This window comes from Limanda limanda, chromosome 3 (assembly GCF_963576545.1).
Source record: "Limanda limanda chromosome 3, fLimLim1.1, whole genome shotgun sequence".
NCBI lineage: Eukaryota > Metazoa > Chordata > Actinopteri > Pleuronectiformes > Pleuronectidae > Limanda > Limanda limanda.
This window is the reverse complement of record NC_083638.1, coordinates 23,743,323-23,760,422: the sequence shown is the minus strand read 5'-3', so window position 1 is coordinate 23,760,422 and position 17,100 is coordinate 23,743,323. Positions and strand designations below refer to the sequence as shown.

Below are 17,100 nucleotides of genomic sequence, written 5' to 3'. Positions count from 1 at the left end.
GCTGAGAGATGAGATTGTTCTTGAGCTTGTGTTCTACGTTTACACACAAAGGATAAGAAACACGGAACAATATGAGGAACACTGATGTTTAAAATCCAGCTTTAGGGCTGAAGGTCGCTTCCTCTACGTCTCTCTCCTGTTCCTCATCCTCAGCCCGCTCACTTCTTTGGGCACGTCTGCCTGTGTTTGACCTTCATCATCCTCGGACATTAACAAATACTCCTCTTTATCCTCCTCTGCTTCTTCCTCCGGGTTCGGGCAACCTTCACAGCTGAACAGCAGACTCTCTGCCTCCATCACTGGATCATCTTCATCGGCCTCCTCCTCTTCTACCTCTGTCCCCTCCTCCTCTTCCTCCTCTTCCTCCTCTTCCTCCTCTTCCTCCTCTTCCTCCTCTTCCTCCTCTTCCTCCTCTTCCTCCTCTCCCTCTTGAGGGTAGCGGAACACATCCTGTTGGTCACTGAAGGTTATTTGCTTCTTCCCTCCATTCTGACACTGCAGCTCTTTGCTCACCTCCAAACCGAGTCTCTCCTGCTTCTTCTCTGCAGCAGGCCTCGATAAATGAGGACTGAGCAGCAGCCTTTTCTCCTCCTCCTCCTCCTCTTCATCCTCCACTTCTTCGACCACCTCTACGTCCTCCACTGCTTCTTCCACTTCTTCATCTTCATTCTCCTCCTCCTCCTCCTCCTCCTCCTCCTCCTCCTCCTCCTCCTCCTCCTCCTCCTCCTCCTCCTCCTCCTCCTCCTCCTCCTCCTCCTCCTCTTCCTCTCCCTCCACCTCCTCTTGCTCTTCATCCTCCTCGTGCACTATGGACAGCTTCCTTGCCATCATCTCCTCCTCCTCCTGCTCCATCCTCTCAGCCAGGGCCTCGGCAGTGGGCTGGTAGCGGGGCAACTCAACCGTCACGGTGTCAAATCCACGTCTGACACTGGGATTGTCATCGTATTCTGGGTAGGTCTCGTCTGGGTAGCCTGCATCGGTGCACAAATACAGACATCAATTGAAATGCAGTATGAATTCTTAACTAAAATGTGTTTGATTGCTTTGAGGCCAGGATCTGATCTAGATTGGAAACATTATGTAAGGAGCTTGAGGATTCAGATTTCGGCGTGCACCTTCCCAGTCTGCACTGTAGGGGACCTCCTCCGCCTCCATCTCCGGGGTGGCTCCCTCCAGGTCTTGCATCCGAAGGGAGATCTGTCGAAGTTGCCTGAGTAATTTCTCCTCCTTCTTTGATGTTGTAGTTTTACTCTTTCTCCTTTTGCCACTAGAGGGCAGCAGAGATACGGAAGTCAGGTCATGAAGTTGATCTTATAGCCTACATCAGTTCACTTCATTTAAAAATCATGCTATAATAAGACCAAAGGATTAAAAAAAAAAATTAAAGCAGCAGCATCTGTTCAGTGAAAATATGTCAGTGGCCATTTCTTTCATTTGAAGCTCTCTCATTTCCAAGCCAGGTCTGCACTCACTAAGCCCCATGTGAAGCAGTTTCTCTGGTTCTTGTGACCTATGGGCAAACAGAAGTATTGCCTATAGAAGGGAAGAAAACAAATCCTTTACCTCCCAGAGGCCGAGCTCTTTCGTGAGACAATCCTCTCCATCATCCTCTCGGCATGCAGCAGTTTCTCCTGAAGATGGGCCAGCTCGTTATTTGTTGCTTCAAGATCTACATGCGAAAATAATGCTTTATAATTTCAAAATATAATGTGCAGATTAGTGTATCTGGAAACGATATGGAGGTGTGGAAATTAATATGTACACATGGGTTAAGGGGTGTAGGCAAAAGTGTCACATAGTGATTTTCTTCCTTTGGCCTCTGAATGTTGTGGAGGAGCTGGACCTAATCCCAGCTAAATTTGGGCAAGAGGCGACTCCCTTCGTATCAAAGGGTCAAAACATTCAACTTGAACCCAATCTGCATCCGGACAAAACCCGGCAGACACAGGGGGAACATTCAAACTCCACAGGAAGCTCCTGGACACGCTGCGATTCGAGCTTAGATCCTTCTCTCTGTAAGAATGACAGTGCTAAACACTGGAACTGATTGTCACTACAATTATTTGTTCAGGAAAAAAATCATAATGATGACATATTTCCCATACAAGGGTTAAATGATTTTGTTGCTCTTCATATGTACAGATAAATTGATGGCTTTGGCACAGGAAATCGAAAGCAGAAGGTCTATGGTTTGATCCCTGTCATGTCAAAGTGTCTTTGAGCAAGATACTGAACCTTACATTTTCCCTGATGTAGTGACTGTGTGAGTGATGTATGATAGAGAAAGAACTGCACAGAAACACGGCGACCATTCATGTAAAATTGCTCATGCTACTTACTCATTGGGTTTTCCAAGTGTGTCTCGGTAACAGTTGTGTTGTTTCCTGATTCTTTCGTCTTATTCTTACAAGTCAGCTGCAAACATGAAAATTATTAAGATTGGAATAACAATCATTGATCATTTAAAAAAATCCATTCTGTTAACAAAACTGCTCCAAATCGCAGAAACAAGATACAGCTGTCACAAAGATAACGCTGGTATTTCTCTCTACATGACAACACAGAGTACAGGATGATGCATCTTTCAGTTTGTGTAAAGGTGTATGATAACACTTTATATCCACGTACTGGCCTCTAAACAAATTTCACTCTATTATTTTATATTTACACTCCCACCAAGCAGTTCCCTCATAGTCATCACCTTGTAGATTATATTGATGATGTAGAGAAGGATTCCAAAGCCGTATATTGGAATCACTTGAGCCATCAGGTTGTATTTTTTGCCTTGACCTATGACCTTTACTTTGGCCATGGCCTCTGCAATGTGTGTCATGGAGTACGAGGGGTCAGACCCCCACAGCTCGGGGTCGTCTGGTAGAGACAGCCGATGCATCAGAGGAGGGTAAAATCCAGGCCCAACTGGAAGAGACAAAAATCAACCAGTCATGATCAATAGTTTCACATTGACTTCTTAATCAATCAGTGGTTTCTCTTTTTGGGAATCCAAAATGTAAATAGTGGGAGTGTATACAGTGATAACCTATATCCTTGATTCTTAAGGAATTTAATAGTTTGTCTTGCCAGCACAGCAAGTTTCCCAAAATCAATATGGGAAATGTGTTTGATTTGTTTTTATCACAGAGAAAAATGGCAAAAGAAAAGTGAGATCTGATTAAATTCTGAATTCTTGTACAATAATAATAACTGTTTCTCTAATTCTACATATATATATATATATATATATATATATATATATATATATATATATATATATATATATATATATATATATATATATATATATATACATTTTCTGCATTACACTTTTTAAAACATGGTAGTCAGTGGTGGAAAGTACAACTTGGATTTGCGAAACGGGTACTTTCACTTTGGATACTTTAGGTACATTTAGCTGATGATACTTTTTACTTGAATATAAGTAGGATGTATAATGCTTAAATCATAATGATGAATCGTGAATGCTGCAGTTCTTCATGTTAAATATTGAAATGTTCAATGAAATGAGGCTGCAGCTGTTTAATTTAAGATAAACTAGATAAATCAAGCAAACAGACGGTAACAGCGTTTAGAAAACATTGATCAATTGAACAATAACATCAACTTTGAAACCAGTCAATACTCAGCTCAGGGCACATTAAACTCACATTTAACTCACTGAATGAAGAAAACAATGTCATTCAGAAAACTTTTATCCAACAATGACAAGTGGACAACGAGGCAGAGACAGCTCATCTGTGGAGCGAGAGGTGAGTTCAAAGCTTTTTACGAAACACAACAAACATGGCTGACCACATCTGTTTGGGCTCTGTAGAAATATAGTGATGGCTAATGTTTGATCAGCTGTTTCTTTTATTTGTTTGTTTTCTTCATCGCAAACAAAAACAATGAGCTGATTAAAGTCTGAATTTCTGTAAGAAAATTGTGGCACTTTTTTGTACTTTACCATAATCTGATAATTTTTAAACTGAGGCAAATCAAAATTGGCAGAATAGATTTGTTGTTTTTAGGGTTTTATAAAGATGTACTGGTGTGTATATATTGTTAGCTCAGCAATACTATGAGCAAATGTTGTTTCAACATGAATCAGTACCATTCTCCTGCTGTCCTCACTGTTTCCTCCACTGAATGAAATGAAAAGTGTTGGGAAAATGAATGTGTGAACTTTCAGCTCTTTCCTCATGTTTAATCCTGGGAATGGAATTTGAGTTGTTTTGTCCACAACTACAAACTGTGCTTGAATAACTGAAATTCAATTGTTAATGTAATGTTTTTGTTTGAGCCTATTTAAAACCTCAAAGAAGAAGTGAAACCTTATCCATAGAAAGCTCTAAAGACAAATGTAAAATCTTATGTTAAGCACACACTTATATACAATATATTCAAATTATGTTTTCATCATTTAGATTAAGTATTTTCTTATATATCAATAATAATTTGTTGATTATTTCTCTATCTGATTAGTATAAACAAATTCATTTTCAATGTCTACTATCTTCACTTCAGACTTATCAATGAAAAAAGTTTTGTCAATGTCAGTCCATTGTGGATTTGATCAAAAATAACAATGAGCCACAACTCTAGTGTAATATTAATTTTCAAGTGTTAAATCCATAGAGAACCAGTATGTAGTTTGGATGTCTATCAAAAATATAAATAAATAGGCCCCAAGATATTTGAACATGTGCATGTATAAATGTTAAAAAAATACACAACTTTATTTCTATATTCTCCTTATCCATTGTGTAACATCATGATGAACATGTGTGGGGCCTGGGCCTAACGCACAGCACAGAGAGTAACAGCTGGAGACATCAACAACAACATCAGGAACAAAAAAAGGAGACGGAGCAGGATGGAGATGGCTGAGATGGATGATGATCTGATAAACCGCCTTACCCTCCGGCTGCTCCATCTCCTTCCTCCCTCTGGGTAAAAGCATTCTGGGCAGGAAAAGAGAAACACAGAGAACGGAGCATGATATGAGAGTAACCTTCTGGCAAGTTGTTATAGACATGTTGTCTCAGAGAGTGATTTCATTTGAACGGTAAAGCTAGTGTCCACAGATGTCATCTCTCATCTGGTGACGTTCCTGCCCAGATTAGACCAGATTAGAGCTGCTGCGTTCAAGTGCTGTTTGAAATATTAACTACAAATCCCCAGCGAGAACTAACGGCCACATATAGTATCATTATTCCCTAAAAGTGAGTGGATTGGGGTTTATTTTTTACACAACAATCAGACTCCCTGATGCATCTTCTTTACAAATGCCATTTCAGAAAAGGTTGAACATCATCTTTCAATTTAGTTAGAAACAAAAATTAAATCCAGAGGCTTTAATTTTAGAGAAAATGAAAATTGTTCAAATTTGTTCACATAGGCAGATCTAGCAAAAATAATTGGTGTTAACACCCAGTAGGTATCAGTATATCAAAGTGTTTATCACTCAAATATGATTGACCTGTTTTAAATGTGTTTTTTTTCATGATCTCTGCGATTTAAGGTCGATGCAGTGAAAATCTGAAGCTGGAGAATGAGCCGTGGATGCTCTGGCTGAGACTGTGGTGTAAGGTACAGCAGCTCCCTGTGTTACTCTGTGTTATGTCACGATGATTGAATGAGACGTGTTTGTCAGGATAATCGGGGCTTTGCTGATTGACATGTGAGGAGCTGTGGAACCTCAGTGTGCATCATCATGACAGCTCCCAGTCAGTTAATTATAATAGGACTGATAGAAGTAACAGACAGATGATTTGACTGCATCACGTTGTGATTGGTTCAAGGAGAATAAATGACAAAAGCAACAAATGTGGTAGTGATTCTCCGATATACCTGCTCATGTGATATGAATAAGCTATATGTTTTTCATTTTCCATGTCCCCAAATAGAGAGAAATTATTTCTTCAACAGATCAAACCCAGGATCCATTAAATATTCTCCATCAAAGCCTTTTAATACACTACCTGCATGTCTAACTTTAATATTTACGATGAGCACTTGAATACAACACGCGACCTATTGACTCACAGAGTCTGTGGGATCTCTGGTGTGTGTTTCATACCCACCAGCAGCAGGGGGCAGTACAGGCTCAGTCACAGAGGAGTGGCACTCAGAAGACAGGAAAAGATCTGTTCAGTCCAATGGTCAGGATTCATATGGCGCAAAATAGACTTGTCTCATAATTTCAGAATCCAGTAATGAAAGAGAGTTTCTTGTTTGTTTGTTTCCCTCATTATTTTCTCACTATATAGAGATTATCACTCTGCGCTGCCAGTGTTGTCCTTAATATTAGGGACTTCATATTTGTATTATGAGTTATAATAAACTAGTTTTTAATGTTATATTCTCCATTGAGGAAAACAGAAAAATGTAAATGATTTATACAAATTAACAACAAATCACTGACCACAAACATTGAATCAGAACATTAAAGCCTCATGTTACACACCTGAAGAAGAATACACATTTATGATGGAGAGGTTGTTACTTTCTAATTATGTATTGTGATATATATCTTACTTCCTCTTGTGATATTATTGTCTGATACTGTTTACTTTGATGGTTGTGTGTGAGTCTCACGCTGAGATCAGTCTTTGATGTAAGAACAGATAGAAACTCAATGAGCTGCAGTGAGTCATGAGATGTTTATTTCCAACCGTTTTTCACATTAATTTGAAGGTAGGTTAACTCTCCAGTTTAGCTCATTAGCTCAAACCAACACCCACAAAGGTCACGTATAGGTGGGACATTGGGGACTTATTAGCAAAGACCATACGTGGGACGGGAACTAGCACATGTATCTTTCACAGAATTGTCAGGAGACTCGAGTTGTTTTTTTTTAAAAGGGGGATCAATGTGTCAAAGCCTACATGGGTCAGATGAGTAATTGATGCTATACATGTGATCACAGGTTGTTTAGATGTCATGGTTGTTGTCGTTAACAGAGAATATCCTTCAACTCCAATGTCCATCTGTGTGCATTTGCATAGATAGCCACTCCCTGTGATATCTGTCATTGTGCATTCACATGTGTTACTTTAAAAATAGTTTGCGGTTAGGAAAGGCATGCAAATGTTGTGAAGAGGTCTGTACAGTTTCCCAGGACTCATATTTACGTCCAACTCTGGTCTGTCTGTATATTTCATCTTTAGGGCGGCCTTTTATTGTGTAGACATACCATCAGTGTTCTGTATCATGCTAATAATATGCTGCTTCACCCATTATGCAATTCTGAAAACCCACCGGGATTTTTCTGTCATCATAACCATCTCTGAAACACCCAGAAGTGAACGATTAAATATTTTCTGCAGCTAGTTTGTGAATTCCTCACATCTTTACGTCTCGCCTGACTCGCACATGTAATCAAATCCTGCACAAACCTATTTTTTTTTTTACAGTAGCCCCCATACAGACAAACATTCCCGCACCTTTGCCTGAACGCAGAACCTTTTATCATATTTCGTACCATAAAGCTTTGCACTCTAAAATTGGCACCAAAAAAAAAAAAAAAAATCCATTATTGCCACTTGCGTGTTCAGATGCATCAGCTTAACATTTATTTGGTACGAAGGGAACACTCATATTCTAGCATCCCTTCACGAGCTACCTTTGGAATTGATTTTAAGCTCTTAGTGCATTAGAGAGTCCATATAGCCAGCACACCTCTCGAGGAAGTGCTTTAGAAAGGGTGAGTTGCCCTATGTTGGATGTATTTGTGGCAGCATTTGCAGCCGACCACAAAGCCCATGAACACACAGTGAGGAGCCATGTGCTAATTAAATGGTTATTAAGTGCTGCTTCGGCGGCTGAGGCCTGCTGTCTAGTGCTCAGTGTCCCTGTGGAATTGTTACCTCTGAACCTCTGGAGTGGGCTGCCCTGGATAACCTGTCTGAATAGGACTTCTGTGCAGTCATATCTAACGACTTTTGTTTTACCAGTAGTTGGCCTGTCGCTTCGGTCTGTGCTGCGAGGTCAGAGAGGGGCTAACTCCACCACCTCTGACGATTTTTATTTTAAAATGTTGTGGGTTGTAAAATCCGGTTGGCCGGTCCTCTACTGCTAAATATAATTTTCACTCGTGAACTTGGGCTGGGATTTGTGGTTGAATTGTGAGGCTCAGTTTTACACTATACTTTCCTCACAGCCTTTGGTCTGTACCCATATAAAACAGTATTACTCTGAGCTGCAGCCCTCTAATGTACCCAACTGCTCTGTTCTCCTCAACTCTACAAGTCAAGTGCAGCTCTTATGTGGGTCAACCCACTATAACTGAGTGGGTGGTGGGCACAACAAGTTAATTCATTACAGATCAAATCCATCGGTGTGTTTACTATATTCCAGCATTTGTACTATTCTAGTGAGCAGCTCAAACAACAACACTTCATACACTCGCTGTGATTGACTGTGCAAAGCAACAATCCAACAGGGTCTAAACATCTTTAAAGAGTATTGTTTTCTCATAGAGGATAACAAACTGCTCATAAAAACCTTTTGATGTGGGATGTGTTGGTGTGATGAGTCGGTCACTTCAGGATTACTGGGTTTCTTGAATGTAAGAGCGACAGAAGAAAAAATGGGTTTCTCACAATAAGTGAGGATACTCTACTAAAATATAAGTACTAGATATTATAAGGTACTATATTATAAGGTACATAATACTAGTTCTACTAATAATAACAAACTTTATTTATACAGGTCAAAGTTAGACATTGCTTTAAAACAAGATAAAATATGGCAGGCAACTAAAACCAGTCAATAAATATCAAAAAAGACCAACAGTAATTTATGATCGACAGAAAAGGAAACAGATGGGACATATTCAAAGAACAACGGTGAACAGGAACTGATAAAAAGGTTTCGTAAAAACCTGAATCCTGTAACACGGAATCTGCAAGCTTCAAATCATCAGGCACCACCGAGGCCTTCCCAGCAGTGAACTGTAGGACAGCACATGGACAAGTCCCATTAGATCCCTCTTAATATGGAAAATCTCATTCTTGTGGACACCATGGTGATGAAGGCTAAGTGAAGAATCTCAAGGCAAACAAGTCGTCATTCCAATGATACTTTGAATGAAATACCTTTTTTTCATCTTTTACCTCCGCCAAGGTGGGTGTGTTTTTACCCCTGTTCATTTGTTTGTTGATTTCTAAGAAAGATAACTCTAAAAGTGCTGAACAAATTTCAATGAAACTTGCTGGATGGGTTTGATATGGGTCAGGGAAGAATCCACACCATTTTTGTGCAGATCTGGATCTGCACAACATTGTGAGATTTCATTCTTCCAATCAAAAACTATCCGAATATTTAAGTCTTTGCTTGGGACACTGCCTTGTGACTTAAATAAAAAGAAAAACTACATCCACAATGCAGCTGAATATTCTGTCATAGCTGGCATGGATGAATATTATTGGCCATGCCATACTCCCGCTATAAGCTTTTAATCCTGGGAAACAAATATGCATTTGTGTACCTTCTCTGGATGAATGGATTATAGATTATCACTGCCAGGCAGCATATGATGCCAACACAGATTATGGCTGCTGTATGTCGAATAAAGCTGATACCGCTATTTGGGAAATTCTGGCACCATGAACTGTTTCAAAGTAATATGGATATGCTGAAGTGTTTGACACATAGAGGGTATTAGACATTTCGGTGTAAGGATTCTTTTCACAATAGGCTGCTATTTTAAAGACAGTTGAGTTTTGAAACGGCCACTTTCCGCCGTTTTCTCCCTGTTTCTGTTTTCTATTCCTATTATTCCAGTCAACTCAACTGTGAACTGGCTCAAAATGTATTTCCATATTCCCCCATAATTGCAGCATTGTTGAAATAAGACTTTCATCGTTCTCATGGAAACCCCTGAGTACACATCAAGCTGTGCAATTACTCAAAAAATAAAACCCGCTAATGTCAGAGTGGTGAAAATATCAGAGTGCACTCCCCATTCCCCAAATCCAGCTGGGAAGTATTACATTTTAAATCTGACCACGTGCATATTCACAACCACGAGCTCTTTTAAGAAATGACATTCAGACTGATGGCCCATTTTGACTGGTGCTTTTGATGCTTTGTCTTCTTTTTATTGAAGCCGTAGTGCAGGTACACGTCCCGTTCCCTCTGCACCATACTGCTAATACCTGCACTTGTCTTTTATCTGTTTACTGTGCCTCGCTCTTATCAAGCCTTTAATTACTTAATTATTCTTCAATTAAAACACAATGGACTCTGCTGCTGCAAAAGTCAACTCTTTCTGCTCCTTCACAGCCATATAAAAGGCAGGGGAGAGATAGGCTGTTGCAGTTGGCCTTCTATTATGTACTTGGAATAAATGAGATTCTGTTATTCTTTGGATGAAAGTCTGGCCTCTCTGATTATTATGCTAACAGCAAAATATAACATTGACTTTCATAAAAATGTTCATGCTCCTCGAGTCGAGTGAGGAATAGATTCACATACATGGCAATCAAAGCACCTTCCCCAAACAAAATTACTTTTTAGAAATAGAAATCGTTTTCTTTCTCTATTCATGCAAGTGATTTGTTGCGCAATGTCACCTTACTCAATAGCGGCGGACCAGGTTTACGTCAGGTTTCTTTTTTTTTTTCTCCACTCCTCCCCATGCCTCTAAATCAGTCAATTTATTTCCAAATTGCATGTCGAGTGTAGGAGCAAGGGCTTATGGCAGTATATTAAATCAATGCACTGCTACAGTATATGTTTTGAGAAGGTTTAATTTTTTTCCTCTTTTTGCTGATATTGATGGGGGTGCAGCCGGCTTCGAGTGTCATGAAGGACACACTGTCACAAATTGCAATCCTATATTCATGGAAGACAGACAGTTGTGAAAAGTGAATGAGGTGGATTAATGGAGTTGAAACAGGCTTTATAATATAGGCCAGACCTTGACAGTGTTTTAGTTGTACGGCTGCCAGTCTGCACACTTTAGTTTATTAGTGTCAGAAGGACGGACACTATCACCAGGGATGCTATTTAAATTTGTGTTGCCTATCACGAACAAAAAGCCCCACAGTTTGTGCTGTAGAGAGCGTGAATACGATCTCTTCCTCACGTATGAACAGTTTTTTGTGTCTCTACAGATGGAGCTACGATATTATTTTCGAGAGTATGCAGTGTGCTGAAGGCCACTTTAGCAGAAAAAGTAGCAGGTATCCATGTATCCACTTTTCGGCTGTGGCAAACTTCTCCAGTAGATGGCACTAGATCCTACACTCTGGTCCTTTAACTTCAGCATTATACATGTTTAACAGCAAATGCCTAAAAGGTAATGTTTTATTTATTTATTTCTATTAAAAAAGCAAGTATGAATTCTTTCTGAATTTGCTAATCAATTGGCCAAAGTATTTGTTATCCCTGTTTGAATAATTTATAATAATGGCTAGTTTCTGTTGTGATCATTCGGACGACACGTCGTACAAATAAGATATAAGCTGTACTAAAACCTCTTTTCAAGTTATCTGGTTGTATTTAACTAAGTGGGTGCACGCATATATTTATTTACATTAATTTTTTTAGCAATTTGGTATTTTTTGCACATCAGCATCTCTGCTCTGTCGGTAGGCTGCAACGTTTCCAGGAAGTTTAGTGTTGGGAGTTTTCTGCTGAAGCAAACAAAGTTCATTGTGCTGCATGATGTGTGTGCTTAATTTTAAGTATTAAACAGAGGCATGTGTCCCCTGTGTGTCTGAGGCACCTTGAATGCCCTTAACCAGCACTAATAGAAGATAATGATTGGTGCTCAACAAAAAGAGAGATTCGTTTTGAATTATTAACAAGTTAACTTTGTAGTGGAGGCACTTTATCCCCGGCGACAAACAGCCCAAATGTTTGCAAAATATAATTAAGCCGAGGCATCTTTAAATGTCATTGCTGCCTGTGCCATGTTTCAAATTGTTCTGCATCAACAGAATTTAACGAGATGGCTAAGGAATCCATTTCCTGCAAGCATGTGATAAGCCACACATACAGTGGAGCACTTTCATTGATTGCCAAAATAAAGCATTTTGTATGCAAATGTGGGAATGGAGTGGCTAAGCTGATTCAGCCTCATGGACACCAAATAATGGTCTTTACAATTAATACTTTTACATGCTATCCATTGAAAATTTCATCTTCCATTTAATGGCTCTAAAACATTTACACATGCCCGAAAAAGAGGGGGGGGGGGCACTGTTTTCCAATGGATTAATATGAAAGCCAACAAACAAATAAAGCCATGCATCCCTCCCTCCCCCCAGAGTATTGGTCCCTTTCCTGTCGTCTCATGCTCCTGCACATTTTGGATTAACAGATAATCTTTGAACATGAAGGAAGGTCTGCTAACCCCAAGGGGGTGGGATGTAGTGAGTGAAAGGGAGCACGGGATTGGAGGCAGTGCAGCATTGTCTGAAGGTAATGTGCTTGTCCTGTTCTTGTAAACACGCAGCTCTTTTTGTAGTGGTGATATGGCCTTAAATACCCCCCCCCTTCACTCCTGCAGGTTGTGTTACAGGAGACCCACAGGTCTGCATAGATAAAAAGAGGCAACATGGGTGCAAGTTAAAAAAAAAAAAGGTCCAATGTACACCTTTAAACTGTAGATTGAAATCACTCGTCGTCACTTAGTGTTAACATCCACTGCGCCTGCTGTTGACCTGCCTGGTCTCATCTTTTGAACAGGTTTGTAACAAACATGTGTACATGTGGATGGACTCTTACCGCAGCTCGGTCTAGAGGTTTTTAGACCAATTTGTGTCTTGTCCTGTTCTTTGTCCTGGGTGTTTCAGTTTCTTATCCCATATAAAGTAGGTTTAGTATTGAACGCCTGCTGTGTCCTTCCCTGCCCTCTGTTCTTTGTGTCTTGTCCTGTTCAATATCATGTTCCGTGAGAGGCCCCATCTGTTATTTGTTTTTTCTTCAGAGTCTTTAAATTCAGCCATTCTTTTACGCTGTCATTATTTACACATTGAGAAAACTGAATACATCTCCTCAGATTTGTAACAACTGACAAAGCTATGGACTTTGTTTGTTATACATTGATGCTGTATTGGTACATTGACGTGAGAAGACGGAACATCTGGTCAATCTTGGTTTAATATTGATTAAGGATTATACATTAAATGGAGTTAATTTGAATCTCATGATAACTTCTGCAGAGGAGGTTAGTTTTCATTGGCTTTTGTTTGTTTGTCTGTTAGTTGGCAGCGTTACACAAAACCTACCGGACAGAAGGATGTGATGGTCAGAGAAAAACTCATTACATTTTTGATTATATTAAATTATTAAACCATAAAATCACTTTCTTTAACATTGTGAGACAGGATGTTTTTCATATTTTCCGCCATTTTCCCAGGGGAGAATTCATGGATCTTGATAAAAGGACGTCAGACACATTTAGAGAAATGATACTTATGACTGTGAACACTTTGGTGCACTCTCCGCTCTTCTTGTTTCTTTTTTCCTGTGCTGCCTTTGTTATGTTTGCTGTCATCTTTGTCCTGCAAAAAGCTACATTTCCATGCTGGGAACTACTATGCAAACATAAACATGTAAATTATTGTGTCAGTCAAATTGATTTTTGTGTGTTGGGTGTTAACCAGACAAAGGTTTTGCATGAGAATGGCACAAAGAACACACATCGCACAGTGATGATGGCTTCTATCTGATGATGAAAAACACAAAAACAAACAGGGTAATTCCTATGAGGTGGTTTATCAGTGTTGCATGTATGTTTTTACTAGAACATACATGCAGAATTTATAGCTTATATATGTTCTAATGGGAATATCCTACGTTAGCCTCTATCAATTAATGCTTTGTGTTAAGGTTAAAGATCAAAGTGACGTCATGGATTAAAAACAAATGTAGCCTTCTTCCCTTCAGCATAGCATAGCATAGCATAGCATAATATCCTGACCAATGATAAGAACAATTGCTGTGAGAAGATTACATAAATGATCTACAATAATAGATTCTCATTGTTGTAATTAACAGCAGTTATTATACAGTAGAAATTATTTCCTTGTTCAGTATCTGTGATATTGTTGATTTTATATTTGAGTTCAAGCAAGCAAATAACCTTAACAGTGAAAGAGTGGTGGTTTAAGGATGCGTTGTACTATTCTGTCATTTCAGTGCTTTATGGTTTTTTAGTTGTTTTATTCTTTGTATGCATGGTTTTGTGTCTTGCCTATCAAAATATATTCCTTGTTCAACTGTGCGACCTCATCCGCTGGCCTCCATCGTCCCGTTTGCACTCTTGCCCTTCACCCCCTGCAGTTTGCCGTTCTCAAAAAGGTGAACCCTGTGTGGTTTTAGAGCAAAGGACAGCAACAAAAACTGTTGACAGCAGTGTTTGAAGAATATGAGAAAGCTGAGCTCTTCCAGATCTTCTGAAAAAGCGGTGAGAGTGCAAGACGGGCAAGAAGGACGCTGCTGATGGGACTGACCTTCTGATCAGGAGGCCTGAGGACAGAATCCCCTCTCTGCTGCCCAGGCTGGAATTTTGTGCTTGAGAAGTGTTTAACTTTCTCAAATCCCGATTGCACTCAGTGGGGAGTGTCCTCTCTCTCTCCCTTTGCCCACAGGTTTAGTGACGGCCCCCTTAGCGCCTGGGCCTGGGGAGCGGGGGTGGGATCAATAGGATGGCAGCTCGCCTGTATGACAGAGGTGAAGTTAAGCTAGGAGAGAGAGAATGGGGTGAGATAGTGAGGGCTATAGATATCTGAGTAGGAATTATCCATGACACCTGGGCTCTCAAGCTGCAACCTTAAGCACATGATTTAGGATCACCTCTATTTGTGGGATAGCCTGAGCACATTCAGCACATTCAGCCGCAGCCATTGTGCTCTGTTTGCTCTCACAGCTCCAAATCATTGTCAGTTATTTGTTTAGAAATGCTTTCATTGTTGAATCCTTCTACCCACGCCGATGCAGCCAGGCAAATTCAATCTTTATTTTGCACCTTCTTTAGTCTCACTTAGTTGTCACAAAGATGTGGGAAAATCGTCTCTAAGTCATTCAGTCCATTCCTGTATTTTTCTGCACCACTGAATTGATACGAAAATGTTCTTCTTTCAAGTGATAATATATCATTTCTAATAATCTGCCTTTGCTTGGAGAACGGTGTCAATACCCTGACATGTTAAGAACAAATGGAACAGCCTTTATCTCTAGGAAAAATCCACAGCATCTGCTTAAGATGGAGAGAAAAACAAACTCTGTTTTTTACTTTTTAAACTGGAATAAACGTGGATGTGACTAAAAATGTTGGCTTTCAGGAGGTTGACATTTAGCTATTGTAGATGTAACGATGGATACAAGAGATGGAGCATGTTAATGGAAAACGACGATGTCACGGTTCATCTTCCGAATTGAGGCGCATTAATCCACAGTGTAATGGAAAACACTGATAAAAAAAAATGAATGCGCCGAATATTTGTAACAAGTGGCATCAATTTCCTTTTTGACTGTCAGTGAGTGAAGATTTCTGAGAAGATTACATTATTTACTCTGCTCAGTAAATCGCAGAACTGTAAAATCCTTGCTAGTGTTTATATTTCTTGGTCTTCTTGATTTTAGGGAGAGATTCCAAACAAAAGCAATGTAAATGTCACAGGTTTCAAATTCCCCAATAGTGACAAATTAGTTAGTTTTTTTATCATGCCGGCAATAATTAAACTTGGCTTGAACACAGACTTTGACACAGTAATTTTCCGGCCAATGTTGCTGATGGCGAACGCTGGTGAAAAATAGCTTGAGGTAATCTGAATGTTTTGAGAGAAACGCTCGGGAGCAAGTCACAGATCGTCTGTGTACCCGCACATGGTGTGATGATGAAGGAGCATCCGATTGAACGGATTTAAGATGCACTGATACACTGACTGATGAATGTATAAGGAACAATCATACAGACAATTTATCAGGATTTATATACCAATAGCGCTTTTTAAAATTATTTGAGGTTGATACCAGTATTATACATTTTTAATAAAAAAATTTAATAAAAATGTATAATGTGTTGATTTTTTAAACTCATAAGTGTTTTCCCCTAATCATTCCGTTAATTTCATCCTGTTACATTGTACAGTTGGGAATTTCATATTTATTTCTATGTTCAATGCTGAGACATGACCTACAATGGGATCCTAACATTGAGGCTTTGCTCGGACATCTCTCCATCCCATGTACTTGTTGAATAAAACATATGTGTCGTGCACAAGGTAACGATGACGAGAGGGTTGTGTTTGCAGAGATGAAATCCCCCCCCCTCCTCCTCCTTCTATCCTCCACTGTGTTTGGGAGAGTTTAGCCTTGATGCATTTTACACCGGCCCAAAAAACCTGCGTTGACAAGTTATCTGTGACCTGCGTTGAGAGCGGGAATGGCTGCGGTGAAAATCAATCTTCGCCTCTCCTCTCGCCTTAAATACCAGCAGAGCAAACAAACAGGCCTAAACAATACGATATATACCACATATCAATTACACTAAATGCCTCAGTATCTATACTTCACTGTCCCAGGCACACACCAGTTACAAGGCACACATGCTGCTGTAAGACGATAATGGTGCTGCATTGTTCCTCACCATCTGGAGGACTGATAAGGCCTGCCTGTGCATAGTTGATAATGAGAACAGGCAGAGGAAAAACTGAGTGTTAAACATTTCCTTGGCCCATGAAAAAGGTTCCATTAAGTCCACTGACCCCAATTGAATATTAATGAGCTAATTAACGGATTTATTGTTATGCGCAATTTCTAGAGGGGCGATTTTTTTTCAAGTGCTATTATTTTTTCTAATTATTTTCTGTACTTTTTATAATTGAATCTTTGTAGCTGCCAGCATCCTGTTTGTGCCTTGGCAACAAGAAAAAAAAAGAGAAAAAACCCGTCTGGCATCTGATTTTCCTTCTTTCAGCTCGCTGTTACTACAACAAAAACAAAACAGTGTTTCCTCTACGATCCCTGTGTATTTGTCATCAGGACTGTTGCCTTCTCCCACGTCAATGCTACTCCAGCCCTAAAATGTTACTCTTTAAATGCAGCATCCTGCTTATCTGTTTCAGAAATGTACAGGGCAAG

At 39.7% G+C, this 17,100-nt stretch overlaps 1 protein-coding gene across 1 annotated transcript; it reads right to left on the bottom strand.

Annotated features, from left to right (window-relative positions):
* Window positions 1-123: 123 nt before the first annotated feature.
* Window positions 124-5,035, bottom strand: ric3a (RIC3 acetylcholine receptor chaperone a). The gene is made up of 7 exons (XM_061067530.1): window positions 4,918-5,035; window positions 2,702-2,919; window positions 2,340-2,415; window positions 1,564-1,660; window positions 1,116-1,267; window positions 778-971; window positions 124-711 (listed from the first exon to the last, which is right to left on the bottom strand). Exons 1-7 carry the CDS (start codon window positions 5,033-5,035, stop codon window positions 124-126), a joined length of 1,443 nt encoding a protein of 480 aa, XP_060923513.1.
* Between the last annotated feature and the right edge of the window lie 12,065 nt (window positions 5,036-17,100).

What these genes read in the sequence shown, in the direction of transcription:
- ric3a (XM_061067530.1), bottom strand. Translation starts at nt 5,035, where the DNA reads ATGTCTATAACAACTTGCCAGAAGGTTACTCTCATATCATGCTCCGTT. An exon ending in GGAGATGGAGCAGCCGGAGG is followed by an intron (nt 2,920 to 4,917) that starts GTAAGGCGGTTT and finishes TGTCTCTTCCAG; the next exon opens with TTGGGCCTGGATTTTACCCT. An exon ending in ACACTTGGAAAACCCAATGA is followed by an intron (nt 1,661 to 2,339) that starts GTAAGTAGCATG and finishes TAGATCTTGAAG; the next exon opens with CAACAAATAACGAGCTGGCC.